The 16,162-nt window shown below is 49.9% G+C and overlaps 1 protein-coding gene and 1 pseudogene across 1 annotated transcript in view; both read right to left on the reverse strand.

The window, feature by feature from the left end:
* LOC129837436 (potassium/sodium hyperpolarization-activated cyclic nucleotide-gated channel 4-like) overlaps positions 1-7,760 on the reverse strand; it is a gene marked incomplete in the record, with an annotated part of 28,879 nt that extends 21,119 nt beyond the window's left edge. The window contains 1 exon segment of the mRNA XM_055903587.1: positions 5,148-7,760. Coding sequence (XP_055759562.1) covers positions 5,148-5,821 — 674 coding nt within the window.
* A 3,448-nt stretch (positions 7,761-11,208) lies between these two features.
* Positions 11,209-16,162, reverse strand: part of LOC129837100 (pyruvate kinase PKM-like) — a 39,007-nt pseudogene continuing 34,053 nt past the window's right edge.

Genomic DNA, 16,162 nt, shown 5'->3' on the forward strand with positions numbered 1-16,162 from the left:
ATAAACCAATCTGGATGAATACGTTTCCAGATCTGTTTTTCTGAACAGAGTTCCAGTCAATTTATTTCAGGAGATGAATGTCATAGAAATTCCAATTCTGAATTGTGAGATTCTCATTGACATCCTCATCAGTGTTCTATTCATGAGCAGACTGGAGTTGGAATGGAATTTCTGCTCTACTGGACTCCAACCAAGCAGTCATCTCTGTTAATTCAAGTCACTTCCTTCCTGTGTCTCAGTTAATTGTTTCCTGTTAGAACTTGACAAAATGCAAATTACAACTAAGGTTCCGGTGTATGGGTAGACACACATGCAGAGACATGCTCAGCCACATCTTGAAGTATCTGCAGGTTATTAAAGAAATAGCAGAACACTTCTGACATACAAATGAGTCTTATCTCATCTTCCTAATCTTAGCTGATGCAGTAAATACCAACTTCTCTCTCTTAAACAAAACTAAAGCATCTGGGACATATCTACTTTTCCCCCTCTTTCCCTCTTTCTCCTTCCACCCTCTTTCTCATCCCCCCTATATCTTTCCCTCTTTCTCCTTCCCCCTCTCTCTTTCCTCTCTTTCTCCTTCCCCTCTCTCTCTTTCCCCTCTTTCTCCTTCCCTCTCTCTCTTTCCCCACTTTCTCCCTCCCCCTGCCTCACTGTATTCTCACAATTATTATTTTAGCTTTGTTAAAGCTTTATTGGCCTGAAATATATGCATATCTAATATATGTTCCAGACAAAGGAACTTTGTCTCTCTCCCTCTAACGTCTCTCTTAATATGTTTTTCTCCAGCTCTCTCCCCCTCTCTTTCTGTTCCTCATTATGTCTTGGCTACTCATATTATCTTAATGAGGTGAAGGGTGTGAGAGCTTATCACCAGACTCAACAAAGATAGACTTTATACACATACGCGCACGCACGCACACACACACACACACACGACACACACACACACACACACACACACACACACACACACACACACACACACACACACACACACACACACACACACACACACACACACACACACACACACACACACACACACACACACACACACACACACACACACACACACACACACACACACACACACCTCAGGAGACCAAGGTCATCGTCAGGACAAAACACACATTAGGGCTTTGCCACTAAACTCTGTCTTTCGTTCCCTCTATTGTTCCCTCCTCATCAGTCTGTCGCTCTCCCTTCTCTATTCATAGATCCAATCTACAGGTACCTAATTGAAAGATTAGATGCCTGAATTATGCATAATGAATACACTACATGCATAATTTAGAATATTACGCATAATTTATGCATATTCAATTGTGATAACAGAATGAATAATGCAGTCATTTACATATTGTGATGGAATGTGTGAATAGTAATAAGTGCAAAGGGAGGATATCCAATTCTCTAAACCTCTCCTCTGTACTTCCCTCATCCCTCCATCACCTGACTGGAATCAGAAGAGGGATAGCTGAGACTGATCTCCATTGAGTTGTAGAGTATGAGAAGAAAAAAGAGAATGTGTGTGTGTTCGTGTGTGTGTTCGTGTGTGTGTGTGTGTGTTCGTATGTGTGTGTGTGTTCGTGTGTGTGTGTTCGTATGTGTGTGTGTGTGCTTGTGTGTGTGCGTTCGATTGAGGCTGGTAGAACCAAAGTGGGCCAGGAGACTGGGGGATCAAGTAATCCATTGTTTCTGAGGCCTGTCTGGAGATTACTACTCTGTCTCTCTCGCCACACAGAAACCACTCGACAGGTGGTTGATTATCCATCAGTCTACAAAGTTTCAAAAAAGTTTCAAACACACCCAAGGCTAGCAACCACCAGAAAATGTCTAATCTAAATCCCTGAAGTGATTTTATTGATTTTTTATTTGATTTAACCTTTATTTAATTAGGCAAGTCAGTTAAGAATAAATTCTTATTTACAGTGACGGCCTACCCCGGCTAAACCCTAACGCTGGGCCAATTGTGCCCGGCCCTATGGGACTCCCAATCACGTCCGGTTGTGATACAGCCTGGAATCGAACCAGGGTCTGTGGTGACACCTCTAGCACTGAGATGCAGTGCCCTAGACTGCTGCACCACTCTGAGTTTTCAACATGTTTCCCCATCTAATTCCCTGAAGTGATTTCAACATGATGAAATGTTCACAGACATCCAACGCCTGAAGTTAAAGACATTTCATTTTAAGGATCACCTCACCTCATTCAAAGGACTGTCAATGTGACGGTTTTCTCTATAAAGATTTGTGATTCTAAAACACTGTCAGTAAGTAGCCAGCAGGGGGTGTTGTGGTGGGTTCACTCACAAGACCACACACACAGGGCCAGGCCAGCAGGCCTCCATCTAAAACCCTGTCTATATCAAATCAAATTGTATTTGTCACAAGTGTAGACCTTACTGTGAAATGCTTACTTACAAGCTCTTAACCAACAATGCAGTTCAAGAAATATAGTTAAGAAAATACTTACTAAATAAACAAAAGTAAAAAATAAATAGTAACACAATAAAAGAACAATAACGAGGCAATATACAGGGGGTACCGAGTCAGTGTGCGAGGGTACAGGTTAGTCGAGTGCTAACATGCCTGCTTTGTCCTGAACTTGTCCACATTCTTATTATGCCCACATTTTAGACACATTTTTAGACACAGTTGAAAGACCAGGTCAAGATCAGGACAAAGGACGCATGTTAGCGGCAGGTATAAACAGGGCTTATGCGTGATTGATTTTTATGGGCAAGCACAGTGACAACTTACATCACAGATATTTCACACAGAGAACACACAGTTTTTGCGTGTGGTGTGTGTGTTGTGCATGTGTGTGTGTGGGTTGTGAGTGTGTGTAACACATCATGTCTCATTATATCCTCTATCAGATTGGTTCAACTAACCTACTGCAGTGGGCTAAATCTGGGTCACACAGAGTGTTTCTTGATAGTCAAACAAATCTACTTTGAAACTAAAATACACACCTCACACACATGGCCGTGGGCTTAAAAAAAGAAGACCGTGTACTATGTCAGATATAGTTAAAATGTATTCCATTTTGAGTTCGCATCCCAATATTACACTTTATATACATCACAGAAGACTGAAATATAACAAAACTGTTTGACATAGAAACATCAGATTTCCAGTGGCTTTTTTGAAATAATGTTTATTACTTATAAAAGTATGAAAAATATGAATAACATTCCACCCGTGAAGCCACTAGGTCATTTGACTGCAGGAAAGGGCTACAAAACTACAGTAAAAAGAAGCTAGACAGGACACAGCACATTCTAAGAAAGTATCTCCCTCCCTCTCCCTTTCTCTCCCCTCCCTCACCCTCCCTCTCTCTCTCCCTTCCTCTCCCCTCACTCTTTCCCCCTTACGCTCCCCTCCCTCTCTCTCCACCCTCCCTCTCCCCTCTCTGTCTTTCCCCCTCCCTCTCTCCTCCTTCTCTCCCCTCTCTGTCTTTCCCCCTCCCTCTCTCCTCCTTCTCTCCCCTCTCTGTCTTTCCCCCTCCCTCTCTCCTCCTTCTCTCCCCTCTCTGTCTTTCCCCCTCCCTCTCTCCCCCTTCCTCTGTTTCCCTTCCTTCAATTATCCCTCTATTCACAAATCCTCCCTTTCTCTCTCTAGTCTAAGGAGCTTCTACTAACTTAGTAACGAGGACGTTCCTGAAGGATGTTCCCCAGCTTTATCATCAGCTCACCACCAGCCAGCCTACACATTCCGTCTCTTCTCTCCCTGTCTTTCCTCTCAGGGTACATCCCATTAGCTTCCCCTTCTTAGCCTCACCTTCACTGGTCTGAAAGACTTGATAAACTGTGGAAACCTCGTCAAATCTCTTCAGTGGTTCTGAGGGAAAGGAAAGGACTCAAGGAGATGAGGCTATAGAGGTCAAATGAAGACACAGCCTTTATTTATTGATATGGATGGAATGGAGTAGCCTACATGAGATTTGATAGGGGTGACATGCTCTCCCTCTATGCTGCCCTGTCTTTCACACCTCTTTCTCCCCCCCTCTCTCTTTCCATCCCTCCCTCCCTCTTCTCTTCCTCTATTCATAGTGTTGTGGTTACTGAAGTGACGTTGCTGTAAGGGTGTTTCACCCACACTCTGTCTGACCTGTTCCCTCCACTGTCTTATATATCCTCAACACATCTCTCTCTCCCTCTGACCATCCCTTTATCCATCCATCCATCCCCTCTATTCTCCATCTCCTGATCACTCCTCTATTTTCTTCTTCTCTCTTCCTTCCTTCCTTCCCTCTCTTTCTTACCTGAAGGAGGATGGACATATTCTCCCTCTGGGTCATGGCCCCACTGTGTCTTTCACCTCGTCTCTCTCACACCCAAAGACACCCAGACTCCTTCTCCCCTCCCTCACTCTGCCTCTCCCCCCCACCCTCTCCCTCCCCCCTGGCAAGGTTGTATGGTCTGTGTGGACCTGAAGTGACTGTCAGAGTGCATGATCGCTGAAGTCCTGAAGTATCTGTAGGGGTGTATGGTGCGTACCTGAAGTCGCTGTAGGGATGTATGGTGTGTACCTGAAGTCGCTGTAGGGGTGTATGATGCGCACCTGAAGTCGCTGTAGGGGTGTATGGTGCGTACCTGAAGAATCTGTAGGGGTGTATGGTGCGTACCTGAAGTCGCTGTAGGGGTGTATGGTGCGTACCTGAAGAATCTGTAGGGGTGTATGGTGCGTACCTGAAGTCGCTGTAGGGGTGTATGGTGCGTACCTGAAGTCGCTGTAGGGGTGTATGGTGCGTACCTGAAGTCGCTGTAGGGGTGTATGGTGCGTACCTGAAGAATCTGTAGGGGTGTATGGTGCGTACCTGAAGTCGCTGTAGGGGTGTATGGTGCGTACCTGAAGAATCTGTAGGGGTGTATGGTGCGTACCTGAAGTCGCTGTAGGGGTGTATGGTGCGTACCTGAAGTCGATGTAGGGGTGTATGGTGCGTACCTGAAGTCGCTGTAGGGGTGTATGGTGCGTACCTGAAGAATCTGTAGGGGTGTATGGTGCGTACCTGAAGTCGCTGTAGGGGTGTATGGTGCGTACCTGAAGTCGCTGTAGGGGTGTATGGTGCGTACCTGAAGTCGCTGTAGGGGTGTATGGTGCGTACCTGAAGTCGCTGTAGGGGTGTATGGTGCGTACCTGAAGTCGCTGTAGGGGTGTATGATCCACTCCCCTGCTGATTTGAGTCTCTCCTGCTCCATGGCCACGGCCTTGTGGGACCCAAACATGCGCAGGCTGAACTTGTTGACCCCCGGCTGCAGCATGGCTCCAAACTGTCTCTGGATGAAGGTGGACTGGTTGGAGTAGCTGTAGTCCTCCCCGTCCAGACCCATCCCAAACCCCCCCATGCCCCCCGTCCCAGACAGACTCCCCATTTCCGACGTGCCCGCCACGGTGTTACAAGCCGTGGTTGTCGTGGTTTCCGGGCCCAACGCTACGACGACCACTCCGGTGCCGGTGGAGGAGGAAGTGGAGGCAAGGGCAGCGCGTGACGAGGAAAAGCCAACAGAACGCTGCTGTGCGGAGGAGAAGGGGGCTGGAGGAGGGGGCAGGGGGACAGGGGTGGTCGGGGTGCCCGCTGAATGGAAGGGGAGGCCGTCTCGGGTGGCACTCAAGATGGAGAGGCGCCGTCGCCCCCCTCCGGAACCGGACCCCTCGACCCCTGACCTGTCACCCTCCAGAGATGCCTGGGAGAGGCAGTACCCTGGGGAGGGCAGGCTGCCCTTACTGCGCCTCTTAGAGTCTCCTCCACTACGACCCGGCCGACCCTCGCTCCCGCCAGGGGGCCCAACACCTCCCGCCACCCCATCCATCCCCTAACCAGGGAGAAGGGGGGCAAAGGGAGATCAATATAACCTGTCACTCTCACTCTGGAAACAGATTGTCAAAACGGGACAATATGTCCTGTCAATGTTCAACTAGGAGCCCAATAAAAGGCTACTACCTAAGACTGTCTGGGGAAAGAGAAAGGTGGTGATTAAATAGTTGACCTCAACTTTTTATAATCTCCAATGGCTTGTAGTGATCTGTCTCCTCTCCACTGATCTGTGCATCCTAACCCCACCTCTGGGAGTTTGCTACTTAAAAACGACAATAGATTTGTCACTCCAAAAATATGATGGCAGTGCTTTCACTTATCTCCTCCTTTCCCCAGCTCGCTTTCTTCATCGAGATCTCTCCATCCTCCCTTCTTCTCCTGGCCTGAGGCCCACCTTCTCCTTTCTATTGCTGCCCTCAGCGTTTCGACAACAGGCATATTGTCACCTAATTCCTGGTCTCTCTCTCAGGGATAATGACGCAGGTCGCTCTTTGACCCTCCCTCTCTGGTTGTCAAGGATATGTCTCCCTCTTGCTCTCATCGACACATGGTAGTATTCTGTAAGAGTTCATCTTGACAGTGGATGAGAGGTGGTAGTTTTGGGTGGTTGGCTACCTATGAATTACAAGTACACGTGAGCCTCATCAGCACGGATCGGTTTGTTTTAACGGACACAAACGGGCACGAGACACACACAGACAGACACTTGCACACAGTCTGACTCACCGGCGCACTGATTTATACTGAAACACGCTTTCAAACACAGACAAAGATACACACACAAAGACACGAAAATAAGCAAGAGTACATATGCAAGTGGTCGTACCCCCAATGTAGTCCACACTCGCCTAACACCCGATAATATTCCCTTTGTCCGGGCACGTAAAACAAGACAAGCTGTTAGCGTCAGCATTAGGGTTATTTTCGGAATTCAGTTCGGAAACACACAAACAGAACAGACAACCTGGGCAAGTGCAGAATATGTGACGTCTCCAAACCCGCCAGGATAAATGTTCTGCTATTTCAGACGCGTTTCCCCTCCTCTTCCACTTCTCCAGTCACTCCCAATGACATCCTTGGACCGTTACAGCGACATCTTTGGAGCCCATCCTATTAATTTACGATTAACAAAACCTTCGTTTCATTTACATGTTTTTAACGAATCTTGATGAATAAAACCATGCAAGGAAATTAAGTGCACTTGAAAGAATTATATCCATGAAGTCCTGTTCCAACCGGAATAACTTGTTGAGCTTGAGAAGGTATAGCCAAATGTTTAAATAGGCAATTCTATGGCCAATCATAACTCAAAAGGAACGCGACACCAGTCTTAATAGTCTGATTCCAATTGCAGGCTGACTTCCATAACGCCCGTCACCTCTCAGGCACGCACGCACGCAAATGAAATATTAAATAAATAAATACACACAAAGGTCTGAATCTAATCGGCGTGTTACCATGGCAGCCGCATCCCCATCACCCTCCCTTCACCAGGCTGCACGCCCAGCCGGCGCAAGAAGCACACAACACAGGTATGGGTGCCGCGTCATCCACCCTAATACAACCGGGGAATTGCGCGAGGGAGGGAAATAAAGAGAAAGAGAGAGAGAGGTGCGTTGAAGGACAAATCCAACCCAAAATATATATATTGTTTTTCATTAGTCCACTGTTGATACATTCCTAAAGTGTTTTGCATGTCAGAAATCACATTTTCAAGATATAGGACTTTCAAAAATCTAATTGTCACTTGCCACATCCTCTTGATGATGCAAAATGCATCGTATGATGCTTAACGACCATTTCTGAGTGGATTTTCCCGTAAGGAGCAACAGAGCGAGAGGAAGAAAAGGGACATGGGAGAGAAGATAAGAAACAGAAGAGAGACAGTTAATTCGTTTATGGGCAGTCGCCGTGCACACGGATCTGGGTCATCTCAGTCCGTGCAATATAGGACACAGCTGAAGCACCTCAGAAAACTCAGCATCTAATGGCATCGGTCAAACCGAATATCTCCACCAGTCACAGCGACAGAGATAAGCCTTATCTATTTCCACACCGCATATGACTGACAACTGCCGTAATAAATGGCAACTGAAATGGCTTAATTGTAGTTCATTATTTGTTTCTCTATCAATATAAAAACATGATTTGATGGATGGGGACCATGCACACAGTACATTAAATGCGTCACAGAGAGAGAGAGAGACAGAGAGAGACAGAGAGAGAGAGAAAGCTTCACAAAAGCTACAGCTGGAGCCAGACTTGACACTTGAGAGGACAACACAAATCCTGCGCCAGTCAGAGCAGATCAGCGTCCACTTCTCGAGAAAGGTGATGTCATGCAGGTTCTGTCATGCAGGTTCTGTACAGAGAACAAACAAACTCAAAAGAGAGAACCACTTGTCATGACACCTTTACCTAAGGGTCCGTGGCTGAAGATCGCAGCCGACCTGTGTGTGCTAGAGGGCAAGAAATACCTCATAGTGGTGGACTACAATTCTAGGGACATATAAATACCACATAGTGGTGAACTACTATTCTAGGGACATATAAATACCACATAGTGGTGGACTACTATTCTAGGGATATAGAAATACCACATAGTGGTGGACTACTATTCTAGGGATATAGAAATATCACATAGTGGTGGATACTATTCTAGGGATATAGAAATACCACATAGTGGTGGACTACAATTCTAGGGACATATAAATACCACATAGTGGTGGACTACTATTCTAGGGATATAGAAATACCACATAGTGGTGGACTACAATTCTAGGGACATATAAATACCACATAGTGGTGAACTACTATTCTAGGGACATATAAATACCACATAGTGGTGGACTACTATTCTAGGGATATAGAAATACCACATAGTGGTGGACTACTATTCTAGGGATATAGAAATATCACATAGTGGTGGATACTATTCTAGGGATATAGAAATACCACATAGTGGTGGACTACAATTCTAGGGACATATAAATACCACATGGTGGTAGACTACTATTCTAGGGATATAGAAATATCACATAGTGGTGGATACTATTCTAGGGATATAGAAATATCACATAGTGGTGGATACTATTCTAGGGATATAGAAATACCACATAGTGGTGGACTACTATTCTAGGGATATAGAAATACCACATAGTGGTGGACTACTATTCTAGGGATATAGAAATACCACATAGTGGTGGACTACTATTCTAGGGATATAGAAATATCACATAGTGGTGGACTACTATTCTAGGGATATAGAAATACCACATAGTGGTGGACTACTATTCTAGGGATATAGAAATATCACATAGTGGTGGACTACTATTCTAGGGACATTAGAAATACCACATAGTGGTGGACTACTATTCTAGGGACATAGAAATACCACATGGTGGTAGACTACTATTCTAGGGATATAGAAATACCACATATTGGTGACTACTATTCTAGGGACATTAGAAATACCACAAAGTGGTGGACTACTATTCTAGGGATATAGAAATACCACATAGTGGTGGACTACTATTCCAGGGACATTAGAAATACCACATAGTGGTGGACTACTATTCTAGGGACATTAGAAATACCACATAGTGGTGGATACTATTCTAGGGATATAGAAATATCACATAGTGGTGGACTACTATTCTAGGGACATTAGAAATACCACATAGTGGTGGACTACTATTCTAGGGACATTAGAAATACCACATAGTGGTGGATACTATTCTAGGGATATAGAAATATCACATAGTGGTGGACTACTATTCTAGGGACATTAGAAATACCACATAGTGGTGAACTACTATTCTAGGGACATTAGAAATACCACATAGTGGTGGACTACTATTCTAGGGACATTAGAAATACCACATAGTGGTGTTCTACTATTCTAGGGACATTGGAAATACCACATAGTGGTGGATACTATTCTAGGGACATAGAAATACCACATGGTGGTGGATACTATTCTAGGGACATTAGAAATACCACATAGTGGTGGACTACTATTCAAGGGACATTAGAAATACCACATAGTGGTGGATACTATTCTAGGGACATAGAAATAGCTCACCTGCCCACTACCACTAGTCAGCAGGTCATCACCCTCCTCAAAGGTATGTTTGTAAGATGGGGGATACCTACCGAGCTCGTTAGCGACAACGCTACTCAGTTTGTCTGCACTGTGTTCAAGGAGTTCATAAAGAAGTATGTTTTGCAGACAAATTGAGCTGCGGAGAGAGCTGTACAGACAGCTAATCAAATTCTTAAACAACCAGACCCACACATGGCTCTGATGTTCTACCGAGCCACAGCCATCAGCGCAACAGGAGCAAGCCCAGCATAACTCATGACAGAACGTCAGATACGGACGACGGTCCCCGTGCTGGATGGGAAACTCCAACTAAAACGCTTCAGCCATAACACTGTTAAACAGAAGGACCAGAAAGCCAAACAAGCTTACCAGTTCTTCTATAACAGGAGGCATACAGTAGGCCCCCTACTGGAATTACACCCTGGACAGAGTGTCAGAGTCAAGCTGGACGGAGAGAAAGGATGGAAAACACCAGCAGTTGTCATCAGCAAATCTCCAGAGCCGAGATCCTACGCTGTGGAAACTGAACGCGGCACCATCGCTCAGAGAAACAGGCCACACCTTCAGGCTTTTTCAGAGTCACTACTCCAGAGAGAACAACAAAAGAGTCACCTACTCCAGAGAGAACAACAAAAGAGTCACCTACTCCAGAGAGAACAACAAAAGAGTCACCCAGTCTACCAGTGAGCCATCCAACTCCCATCCTCTCACTCAGTCCACCACCTCAGCCAGCCTCACCCCAACTGGTGAGAATGACCTCCAGAGGTGGAGAGGTAAACTACCGCTGAGGTTCAGAGACACCTGAGAAAAAAGAAAAAAGAAAGAGGTATAGGAACAGCAACTGTTTCAGGGCAGAATGATCCTGATGTTGCTGTGGACAAATGGCTGTCCACCCCCATGTCCTAGTTGACACAGTTATGTGTATTGTTGATGTTAAAGAAAAAGGAAACATATGTTTCTATGTTACTAAAAATATATGTTATTGAAATACAAATAGTTTGTATTGAAAAGGTCCACAGGGTGAATATTTGTATTAGGTAAAGAGGATGTATAGTTTGGATTTCTCTCAGAAAAGGGGAGATGTTGATGTCTCATAGATATCGCCGTAATTGATTGGTTATGCGTGTCATCGTCATAACCGGCTATAACTAACCTAGCAATGAGGACTAGCAGATAGTAGCTCGTTGGACTGCATGTTAATTGCCAGATAATTCACTGCCTGAACTCCATAATGACAGAGAGAGAGAGAGAGAGAGAGAGGCAGATGTCACACCATGTTATGATGAGGTTATGCTCCAAGCTTTATTTGGAGAGGCAAGACAGAAATGAATAAACACACAAAAACATTGACTACATTAAAATCACTTTCAAGGAACATGGAAAAATATAGACTTTTCATCGTAATCTCTAAACTGTTGTTTTGTTTATGTACTTCATCTCCACATAAGGGAAATGTATTCATTCTAGTTCTATGCTATCTATGTAGTTAGCGTTCCAGTTAGTGTGTCTGTTAGGCTATGTGCCACTTAGGATTGGTGGGCCTGTCTGTCAGTCAGTGGTAGTGTCCAATAGGAACAGAGTGTTTAGGGCACGTGAACTGCCCTCATGATGTTAGTTAGTGTGACCAGAACCAGGGATCCAGCCGGTCACCACGATCACCATGTCACCTGTCTTGAAGAAGCCCCTGGCCTTTCCTACACACAGTGAGGGTGGATGGAAGAGGGAGGCAGACACAGGGAGGGTGGGTGGAAGAGGGAGGCAGACACAGGGAGGGTGGGTGGAAGAGGGAGGCAGACACAGGGAGGGTGGGTGGAAGAGGGAGGCAGACAGTGAGGGAGGGTGGAAGGGGGAGGCAGACACAGTGAGGGAGGGTGGAAGAGAGAGGCAGACACAGTGAGGGAAGGTGGAAGAGAGAGGCAGACAGAGTGAGGGAGGGTGGAAGGGGGAGGCAGACAGAGTGAGGGAGGGTAGAAGGGGGAGGCAGACACAGTGAGGGAGGGTGGAAGAGAGAGGCAGACACAGTGAGGGAGGGTGGAAGAGGGAGGCAGACACAGGGAGGGTGGAAGAGGGAGGCAGACACAGGGAGGGTGGGTGGAAGAGGGAGGCAGACATAGTAAGGGAGGGTGGAAGAGGGAGGCAGACAGTGAGGGAGGGTGGAAGGGGGAGGCAGACAGAGTGAGGGAGGGTAGAAGGGGGAGGCAGACAGAGTGAGGGAGGGTGGGTGGAAGGGGGAGGCAGACACAGTGAGGGTGGGTGAAAGGGGGAGGCAGACATAGTGAGGGAGGGTAGAAGAGGGAGGCAGACACAGTGAGGGAGGGTGGGTGGAAGGGGGAGGCAGACACAGTGAGGGAGGGTGAAAAGGGGGAGGCAGACATAGTGAGGGAGGGTAGAAGAGGGAGGCAGACACAGTGAGGGTGGGTGAAAGGGGGAGGCAGACATAGTGAGGGAGGGTAGAAGAGGGAGGCAGACACAGTGAGGGAGGGTGGGTGGAAGGGGGAGGCAGACACAGTGAGGGAGGGTGAAAAGGGGGAGGCAGACAGTGAGGGAGGGTGGAAGGGGGAGGCAGACATAGTGAGGGAGGGTGGAAGGGGGAGGCAGACATAGTGAGGGAGGGTGGAAGGGGGAGGCAGACAGTGAGGGAAGGTGGAAGGGGGAGGCAGACAGTGAGGGAAGGTGGAAGGGGGAGGCAGACATAGTGAGGGAGGGTGGAAGGGGGAGGCAGACAGTGAGCGAGGGTGGAAGGGGGAGGCAGACATAGTGAGGGAGGGTGGAAGGGGGAGGCAGACACAGTGAGGGAGGGTGGAAGGGGGAGACAGACACAGTAAGGGAGGGTAGAAGAGGGAGGCAGACAGTAAGGGAGGGTGGAAGAGGGAGGCAGACACAGTGAGGGAGGGTGGAAGAGAGAGGCAGACACAGTGAGGGAGGGTGGAAGGGGGAGGCAGACAGAGTGAGGGAGGGTGGAAGAGGAAGGCAGACAGAGTGAGGGAGGGTGGAAGAGGGAGGCAGACAGAGTGAGGGAGGGTGGAAGAGGAAGGCAGACACAGTGGGGGAGGGTGGAAGAGGGAGGCAGACACAGTGAGGGAGGGTAGAAGGGGGAGGCAGACATAGTGAGGGAGGGTGGAAGAGGAAGGCAGACAGAGTGAGGGAGGGTGGAAGAGGAAGGCAGACAGAGTGAGGGAGGGTGGAAGAGGGAGGCAGACACAGTGAGGGAGGGTGGAAGAGAGAGGCAGACAGAGTGAGGGAGGGTGGAAGAGGGAGGCAGACACAGTGAGGGAGGGTGGAAGAGGGAGGCAGACACAGTGAGGGTAGGTGGAAGGGGGAGGCAGACACAGTGAGGGAGGGTGGAAGAGGGAGGCAGACATTGTGAGGGAGGGTGGAAGAGGGAGGCAGACACAGTGAGGGTAGGTGGAAGGGGGAGGCAGACACAGTGAGGGAGGGTGGAAGGGGGAGGCAGACAGAATGAGGGAGGGTGGGTGGAAGGGGGAGGCAGACACAGTGAGGGAGGGTAGAAGAGGGAGGCAGACACAGTGAGGGTGGGTGAAAGGGGGAGGCAGACATAGTGAGGGAGGGTAGAAGAGGGAGGCAGACAGTAAGGGAGGGTGGAAGGGGGAGGCAGACACAGTGAGGGAGGGTGGGTGGAAGGGGGAGGCAGACACAGTGAGGGAGGGTGAAAAGGGGGAGGCAGACAGTGAGGGAGGGTGGAAGGGGGAGGCAGACATAGTGAGGGAGGGTGGAAGGGGGAGGCAGACACAGTAAGGGAGGGTAGAAGAGGGAGGCAGACACAGTGAGGGAGGGTGGAAGAGGGAGGCAGACAGTGAGGGAAGGTGGAAGGGGGAGGCAGACAGTGAGGGAAGGTGGAAGGGGGAGGCAGACAGTGAGGGAAGGTGGAAGGGGGAGGCAGACATAGTGAGGGAGGGTGGAAGGGGGAGGCAGACAGTGAGCGAGGGTGGAAGGGGGAGGCAGACATAGTGAGGGAGGGTAGAAGGGGGAGGCAGACACAGTAAGGGATGGTAGAAGAGGGAGGCAGACAGTAAGGGAGGGTAGAAGAGGGAGGCAGACACAGTGAGGGAGGGTGGAAGGGGGAGGCAGACATAGTGAGGGAGGGTAGAAGAGGGAGGCAGACACAGTGAGGGAGGGTGGAAGGGGGAGGCAGACATAGTGAGGGAGGGTAGAAGAGGGAGGCAGACACAGTGAGGGAGGGTGGAAGGGGGAGGCAGACACAGTGAGGGTGGGTGGAAGGGGGAGGCAGACATAGTGAGGGAGGGTGGAAGAGGGAGGCAGACACAGTGAGGGAGGGTGGAAGGGGGAGGCAGACATAGTGAGGGAGGGTGGAAGAGGGAGGCAGACACAGTGAGGGAGGGTGGAAGGGGGAGGCAGACATAGTGAGGGAGGGTAGAAGAGGGAGGCAGACACAGTGAGGGAGGGTGGAAGGGGGAGGCAGACACAGTGAGGGTGGGTGGAAGGGGGAGGCAGACACAGTGAGGGAGGGTGAAAAGGGGGAGGCAGACAGTGAGGGAGGGTGGAAGGGGGAGGCAGACATAGTGAGGGAGGGTGGAAGGGGGAGGCAGACACAGTAAGGGAGGGTAGAAGAGGGAGGCAGACACAGTAAGGGAGGGTGGAAGAGGGAGGCAGACATAGTGAGGGAGGGTGGAAGGGGGAGGCAGACAGTGAGGGAAGGTGGAAGGGGGAGGCAGACAGTGAGGGAGGGTGGAAGGGGGAGGCAGACATAGTGAGGGAGGGTGGAAGGGGGAGGCAGACATAGTGAGGGAGGGTGGAAGGGGGAGGCAGACACAGTGGGGAGGGTGGAAGAGGGAGGCAGACAGTAAGGGAGGGTGGAAGGGGGAGGCAGACAGTAAGGGAGGGTGGAAGGGGGAGGCAGACAGTAAGGGAGGGTGGAAGGGGGAGGCAGACAGTAAGGGAGGGTGGAAGGGGGAGGCAGACACAGTGAGGGAGGGTGGAAGAGGGAGGCAGACAGTAAGGGAGGGTGGAAGGGGGAGGCAGACATAGTGCGGGAGGGTGGAAGAGGGAGGCAGACAGTAAGGGAGGGTGGAAGGGGGAGGCAGACATAGTGCGGGAGGGTGGAAGAGGGAGGCAGACAGTAAGGGAGGGTGGAAGGGGGAGGCAGACACAGTGAGGGAGGGTGGAAGAGGGAGGCAGACAGTAAGGGAGGGTGGAAGGGGGAGGCAGACAGAGTGAGGGAGGGTGGAAGGGGGAGGCAGACAGTAAGGGAGGGTGGAAGAGGGAGGCAGACAGTAAGGGAGGGTGGAAGGGGGAGGCAGACACAGTGAGGGAGGGTGGAAGAGGGAGGCAGACAGTAAGGGAGGGTGGAAGGGGGAGGCAGACAGAGTGAGGGAGGGTAGAAGAGGGAGGCAGACATAGTGAGGGAGGGTAGAAGGGGGAGGCAGACACAGTGAGGGAGGGTGGAAGGGGGAGGCAGACATAGTGAGGGAGGGTAGAAGAGGGAGGCAGACACAGTGAGGGAGGGTGGAAGAGGAAGGCAGACACAGTGAGGGAGGGTGGAAGGGGGAGGCAGACATAGTGAGGGAGGGTAGAAGAGGGAGGCATACATAGTGAGGGAGGGTAGAAGAGGGAGGCAGACATAGTGAGGGAGGGTGGAAGGGGGAGGCAGACATAGTGAGGGAGGGTGGAAGGGGGAGGCAGACATAGTGAGGGAGGGTTGAAGAGGGAGGCAGACACAGTGAGGGAGGGTGGAAGGGGGAGGCAGACATAGTGCGGGAGGGTGGAAGAGGGAGGCAGACACAGTGAGGGAGGGTGGAAGGGGGAGACAGACACAGTAAGGGATGGTAGAAGAGGGAGGCAGACAGTAAGGGAGGGTGGAAGAGGGAGGCAGACACAGTGAGGGAGGGTGGAAGAGGGAGGCAGACAGTTAGGGAGGGTGGAAGAGGGAGGCAGACACAGTGAGGGAGGGTGGAAGGGGGAGGCAGACAGTGAGGGAAGGTGGAAGAGGGAGGCAGACACAGTGAGGGAGGGTGGAAGGGGGAGGCAGACAGAGTGAGGGAGGGGTGGAAGAGGGAGGCAGACACAGTGCGGGAGGGTGGAAGAGGGAGGCAGACACAGTGAGGGAGGGTGGAAGGGGGAGACAGACACAGTAAGGGATGGTAGAAGAGGGAGGCAGACAGTAAGGGAGGGTGGAAGAGGGAGGCAGACACAGTGAGGGAGGGTGGAAGAGGGAGGCAGACAGTAAGGGAGGGAAGGTGGAAGAGGGAGGCA

This window comes from Salvelinus fontinalis, chromosome 38 (assembly GCF_029448725.1).
Source record: "Salvelinus fontinalis isolate EN_2023a chromosome 38, ASM2944872v1, whole genome shotgun sequence".
NCBI classification, from domain to species: Eukaryota; Metazoa; Chordata; class Actinopteri; order Salmoniformes; family Salmonidae; genus Salvelinus; species Salvelinus fontinalis.